Here is a 6,900-nt window from a genome sequence, read left to right on the forward strand (position 1 = left end):
TATTTTCATTTTTACTGCAAACGCGACTACTATAGTATATACTTCATTGACCACTTGAAGGCAGATCGATCTTATGAATTCATCTTCGACTTGCAAGCTCGAAGAAATCACTTTTAGCAAGCTTTCGAGAAAAGTTAGATATGCACAGAATGAGGAGCGTATAAGAAATTTCCCCATTTGATGTTGGAGGAGTGCGTGCGAAACTTCTAGATGCAGAAATCCTGCGATAGTTGCTTCTTTCATTTATTGTATAGAGCATTTCCTTTTTACTTTTTTTTTGTTATTTTCCCGATCGTAGAATGCGAGATCGACAGGATGAGACTTGGTAGAAACAACTTGTATTTTAGGAAAAGATAAGACTCCTTCCTTCGGCTGAGTCTAACCTTCTAGCTCGCTAAGTTATTTGTAACTTTGTCCGAATGCTATATTGACGAACCTTTTATGAAGCTAAAAACTTTGTTAGATCCTATCTGTCAAGTTAGAGTTTCTTCTGTTCAATTCAGACTGATCGGATCACTGAACTTGGTTCACTTCAACTAATTACTAGGTTTCGAGAAAACAATCACCCATGTTAATTATTCGTGTTTTGACGCGTTATTTATAATTATATTAAACATTTTAGATATAATTAATGTTTAATAAATAAGTTAGCTTATATGGAAATAAGTAGGTCTATTTGCAAATATATCTCACCCCATCTATGATCTATCTCTCAGCGTAATCGTAAGACAAAAATCAATCGCAATTAATCAAATCCCATTTCAAGTCCGACACACTGTCGGTGAACAGAATACCAAAAAACCCACTCTCTCTCTTCTCTCCCTCTTTCTTAGAATAACAGTCACTGAACATACCTGCACAGATCTCCACACGGCGAATTTCCGGTCACATTCTCACCGGAATGTCAGTTTCCGGCCACCAGGTCTCTTATCCTTTCCACATTTTCTTCTTTCTCTGCACTTTCCTCTCTCCTAAATGCTTCAGTTGTAACTTTGTGTTTTCGAAGTTTTTGGTTTTGAATCACTTGTATTTTTCTTTATGGATTTTCTGCTCTCTTAGCACTTTTTCTGGGACTCAACTTTTGGACTAATTTCTCCGATCTCGCCAGCTTCGATGTTCTTTTTGTTCAAATTTGTCAATAATGATAAAAAAAAAAGTATCCCCCCTTTTCCTTGAATTGGTAGTAGTATCTAGTTCTCTCTTTCTATCCTTTCTCTTGCTAGATTTTTGCTTGCCTGAAAAGTTGCAGCTTTTTGGAAGCTGTTTATGGCTAGTAATAAATCACATTTTCAGTTCTTTTTTTGTTGCTTCAACTTTTACTTGGTTAATCTGCTCTGCTCACAGGATTTAATTCCCTAGGCTTTTTTTTTCCCTAATTTCATGATATGATACTTTTTTTTGTTTGCTTTCCTTATGATTTTCTCTGCACTTTTCTTAATTTCTTCCTTTTTTCTCGGGTTGAAAAATCGTGGGTCGTGACTATTGCATTTAAGATTTTGTTGGCTTCTTCTTCTTCTTCTTCTGCCTCTTTTCTTTCTCTCTCTCTCTTCTGAATGAAAGTTTGTTAAGTTTAGCTGAGGTGAGGTGTTTGGGGTTTCATTTATTATCTGTAATAAAGTCTGAGTAGATGTGATTCGATTGGCTCCTGCTGCTCTCAGCAAACGGTTTTCCTATTTCTTCCCCCATTATCCGGTGTCCACTTTCGCCCATTTATCAACTTGCAAATTAATGCCCAAAACTCTCGAATTTTCTGCGTCTCATTCAGAAATGAGAAGGAAATAAGAGGAAAAAGGAAAAAGAGTGAACTAGGTCTTTTTTTCTTTTACTAATCAGTTTGAGTTTGGATATTTTTTAGCTTTAAGCTCCTTGGTTTGGACTTTGGACGAGTTGATCTAGAGTAGGTACTTAAAACCTTTCTCTTCCATCTCCCCTTCCCATGGGGATGCTTTTGGTGCATATTCTTTTGTGAATTGCATTCCTGTAACCTGTTTAACTATGTTGGTTCTTTATGCCTTTTTTTTTGTATACTTAAAATATTTCTTTTGCATCGGTTTCTCTGAAATACTTTTAGTGCAAATCTCTTCTCTTTACATTGTTTGTATGCCCTCCAAAGAAATACTTATCTCTTTCTCTCTCTCTGAGATGATAAACTGACATCAAAATTGTGAATTGTTGCTTGACAACAGGTTCTGAGATGAATGGGATTCAGTGCAGAAAAGCTCAAAATGAGAAGCAGTTTCCAGGATGCTTGGGCAGAATGGTTAACCTTTTTGATTTGGGCAATGGCGTAAATGGAAACAGGCTGCTGACAGATAAACCACATAATGATGGTGATTACGCTGATCTATATTGCACATAAATTTCTTTTCAAGAACCAAAAAGAAAATCTGAGGCCACTTGTTGGAATGAGAAGACATTGCTTTTGCTTTTGCTTTTGAACTGAGAAGTTTCAATTAATAATATCCTTCTCTAATATTTTTGCTTAGCTAAAGCAGATCAGGTTTGGAATGCAAGTTAATGTTTGCTTTGTGTAGTTGCTCTAAACCAGTTTTGGTTATATTATAAGTTGTGATTAAATTTGTCAGTTGTCATATATTTAAATCCACTAATGTACCTAGTAGTTCTCTCCCCTATCACTATACATTATGCCCAAATAGGATTTGTTAAGCTCAAGCTGTATTTGAGAGCTTGGGCCTTTTATTAAGGTTGATGTTTCTGTCACCTGTGAGCAAGCTCTACTCGTCTAGGATTAAGTCTTCTGTCCAAGTAACTTCTCTATCTAGTACAAACGAGGTTTGGAATGATCAGATTTTTGTGGATCTCTTTTTCCCGCTTACAAATTATGATGATTTGTCTAATTGTGCATTTTTTTAACATATCATATAGGAAGTTTTTGTTGACTTGATGTGGATTTTTCAGGTTCTTCACTTCCAAGGAGTTGCTCAGATGTGACATCAACGATGAGTCCTCACTTTGGAGACCAGATTGGGGATAAAATGGTAAAAAATCTTGGAGACTATTCATGGGTGATTGTGATTCTAATCTTAGGTCAATGAGGGAACGAATATTTTGCAGAACTTGCATGTGTAAGTGTTGCATTGTAACATGCTACTATATGTGTTGATTGCAGACCGTGTCTGAGTTAAGGAGAAGCTTGTCGAACAAGAGAGCTAATGGAACCCCCATAAAGACACTCATTGCCCAAGAAATGTCTAAAGAAGTTGATTGCCGGCGTAATCCACCTAATGTTGTAGCCAAGTTGATGGGACTTGATACCCTCCCACATCAGCAGCATAGTTCAGCTGCAGAAAGAAGCCATTCAAAAGGTTATTCCCGGCGTTCTTTAAGTCAGCCAGGGATGCTATTGGAGTGTTGGGAACAAGATCCTCCTAGTAGTTTAGAAAAGCGTATGCAGTCTGAAGGTCGTCAGTATGAAGAGCAAAATGAATACAGAGATGTATATGAGATCTGGCAGCAATCTGAAAAGACAAACGTAAGAGATAATTCACCACAGAAGGGAAGGCATAATGAGGGAAGGAGTGATAACGCAAATGAGAGAAAGATGGCTCTTGTTCGCCAGAAGTTCATAGAAGCAAAACGATTGGCTACAGATGAGAAAAGTCGCCAGTCCAAGGAATTCCAAGATGCGTTGGAAGTTTTAAGCTCAAATAGAGATCTCTTTCTCAAGTTCCTGCAGGAACCTCATTCGTTGTTCTCTCAACATCTCTATGATATGCAATCGATTCCTTCACCTCCAGAGACAAAACGTATCACTGTTCTCAGACCTTCTAAGGCAGTTGATAATGACAAGTTCGTAGGTTCATGGAAGATGGGTGATAAACAGTCAAAGAGACCAAGCCAGAATGGCCATGCTACTGCATGGGACAAAAATAACCCTGGATATTCTCCTACTTTTTCCAATCAGAGGTTTGAAGAATATGCAGCTCAGCCAACACGAATTGTAGTATTGAAACCTAGTCCTGGGAAGACTCCTGACAAGGAAGTAGTTGCACCACCTTCTTCATCACCAAGGATATTACAGGGTGAAGAGTCTTATGATGGACCTGAAGATGAGGAGGCACAAGGATCAAGGGAAGTGGCAAAAGACATCACTGAGCAGATTCATGGGGCTACAATGGGCCATCGAAGGGATGAAACTCTGCTTTCTTCTGTTTTTTCGAACGGCTATGTTGGTGATGATAGTTCTTTTAACAGATCAGACAATGAGTATGCTGTGGGAAATCTCAGTGATTCAGAAATCATGTCACCAGCTTCTAGGCATTCATGGGATTATATCAATAGGAGTGGTAGCCCCTTTTCTTCTTCTTCCTTCAGCCGTGCATCCTGTTCGCCGGAGTCATCTGTATGCAGAGAAGCAAAAAAGCGACTTTCTGAACGGTGGGCCATGATGGCATCAAATGGAAGTTCTTTTGAACAAAAAAATGCTCGGAGAAGTTCTAGTACATTGGGCGAGATGCTTGCTCTGTCAGATACAAAGAAGATAGTGAAATCAGAGGAAGAGGCTACTAACAAGGAACAACAACAAAAGGAATCAACTTCTTGCACAATCAGAAATTTGAGTGAGGAAGAGGGTGTTGCTGATTCTCCTAAAAGTCTCCTTAGGTCTAGATCTGTGCCTGTTTCTTCGACGGTGTATGGTACTGGGCTCAATATTGAGGTTCCTGAATCAGAGGCTGGCAAAACAGAAATTTCCAAGGAGCTGAAGAAGGCAAAGAGCACAAAATCATCTTTAAAAGGAAAAGTTTCTAGTTTATTTTTCTCAAGGAATAAGAAAACAAATAAAGAAAAATCTGGTGCTTCTCACTCCAAAGATGAATCTCAATCTGCTACACCTGAAACACCACTGTCACCAATACCTTTTCCTGGAAAGAGTGGTGATGATGCTTCTCAATGTAATAATAGTGATCTTGAAGATTGTTTCTCTCCTGTTTTACCCAGATCCTCATGCACAACTGTTCCAAATTTGATTGGTGAAGCAGCAAAGCAAGTATTTGTTTCCAAGGAGGTATTTATTACTAATTTACTCATACTTTTTGTTATTATTATGGATTATATATTATATATATTTGCCAATGCAGTAGTTTTCTTTACTCACGATGGCATTTTGAGATTTCCTCTGCTGCACATTTACATTGATCGACACCTGAGAGACCCGTTATCCACATGCTACTTTATCTAAATCCTGACGAGATCCCTTTTCTACTTCTAATTTCCTTTTGTCTGCTAAAATTTGTCGCAAGCAGTGAAATCTGTGTCCTACAGAGGTGGTAGAACAATTGCATAGAAAATGATCTTGAAGTTGGCAATTCAAATCTCTAAGCAAATTCTTTTCTGTGGTTTCCTCAATTGAAACAGCCCATTCTTTGCGATTTCGTGTATGCTTGTTTACTTGTTGCTGCTAATCTGAGCAACTCTCTTGACTCTTTTTGCATTTTACCAGCTTGTAATAATTTTAATAATGGGTTAGAGATGCTTTTGGAATTGTATTGCATTATGACCTGGTTTTATATATCATTTTTGGCATCTTGAACCTTGTATAACTCATGGAACTCTTTTCCAGGGAGTCATATCAGTGCCAAAACGTGAGATGGCTGGGAATATGAGCGAGAGCCAGGATCAACCAAGCCCAATCTCAGTTTTAGAACCCCCTTTCGAAGAGGATGACAACACAGTTCCAGAGCTTTCTGCAAAGATTAGGCCTAACTGCAGAGGTATATTTTTTTTTGCCTAGATCTCTTAAATTTCTGATGCTTTTAGGGGGTATGTTTTAAACTCATGTGATGCTCTCTATTTTCCATACAGAAGCAGAAGTGCCACCGAAGTCTAATTTGATCGACAAATCACCGCCTATAGAATCAATCGCGAGGACCCTTTCATGGGATGATTCTTGTATAGACACTGCTACCCCATATTCATTAAAACCCTCTTCAACCTCTTCAGGTACCGAGGAAGAACACGACTGGCCTTTCTTGATACAGACACTGTTATCAGAAGCCGGCCTTGACGGCAACACACAACTAGATGTACTTTCCGCAAGATGGCATTCACCCGAAAGTCCATTAGACCCAACACTGAGAAGTAAATACGCTAACCAAAACGACAAGGAGCTTCTCCACGAGGCAAAACGAAGACAAAGACGATCGAATCGTAAACTAGTATTCGACTGTGTGAATGCAGCACTGATCGAAATGACGGGATACGGTTCGGCTATGCCCTGTACGGAGACTGAAAACTGGTTAGTTGAACATGTGTGGACCCAAATGAAGGAATGGTTATTTAGTGAGGTTAGGTGTAGTTATGAAGACAATGGGGACAATTCCAGCCTGGTGGTGGAGAAGTTAGTGAGAAAGGAGGTGGTGGGGAAAGGGTGGATTGATAATATGAGAGTGGAATTAGATAATTTGGGTAAAGAAATAGAAGATAATTTGGTGGCAGAACTTGTGGAGGATGCTATTGTTCATTTGACAAGTTGTGTTTGATTTTATTTTGCTTTATTTATTGGTGTATTTGATTCTCAACACTTATGGTCCCTACCCACTACCTGATTTGTTTAATGTTGTAAGTGATTAAATTTATGTTTACTTGTTTAGTTCTGGTGTTCTTAATAATAATATGTATACATATGCTAACCTTTTCTTTTCTTGTATCATATATTGTAAATCTTCTTGTCCTCTGTTTTGTTCCTTGCTGAACTAAATTACAGTCTGAAAGAGAAACACTACCTTTATTCTGTGTTTGTACTTGTGAAACTGAATGAAATCATTTGAAAATATTTCAGTTGCTAGAAACGATCTGTTTGATTCTCATTTTCGTAGTTATAATTAAGAAATGATCCTTTTGAAAGAAGAATCACAATTACCACCGAGTAATTTTCACATG

At 38.2% G+C, this 6,900-nt stretch overlaps 1 protein-coding gene across 2 annotated transcripts; it reads left to right on the forward strand.

Moving 5' to 3' along the window:
* Nucleotides 1–701: 701 nt before the first annotated feature.
* Nucleotides 702–6,667, forward strand: LOC136229116 (uncharacterized). Of its 2 annotated transcripts, none has more exons than XM_066017692.1 (6): nt 702–922; nt 2,187–2,330; nt 2,920–2,999; nt 3,131–5,026; nt 5,582–5,732; nt 5,824–6,667. In XM_066017692.1, exons 2-6 carry the CDS (start codon nt 2,195–2,197, stop codon nt 6,498–6,500), a joined length of 2,940 nt encoding a protein of 979 aa, XP_065873764.1. In that variant the 5' UTR covers nt 702–922; nt 2,187–2,194; the 3' UTR covers nt 6,501–6,667. The 2 variants fall into 2 exon arrangements, with proteins under 2 accessions (XP_065873764.1, XP_065873765.1); XM_066017693.1 differs by lacking the exon at nt 702–922 and adding an exon at nt 1,448–1,901.
* Nucleotides 6,668–6,900: the final 233 nt, after the last annotated feature.

The sequence above is a fragment of the Euphorbia lathyris genome, chromosome 5 (assembly GCF_963576675.1).
Source record: "Euphorbia lathyris chromosome 5, ddEupLath1.1, whole genome shotgun sequence".
Classification (NCBI taxonomy): domain Eukaryota; kingdom Viridiplantae; phylum Streptophyta; class Magnoliopsida; order Malpighiales; family Euphorbiaceae; genus Euphorbia; species Euphorbia lathyris.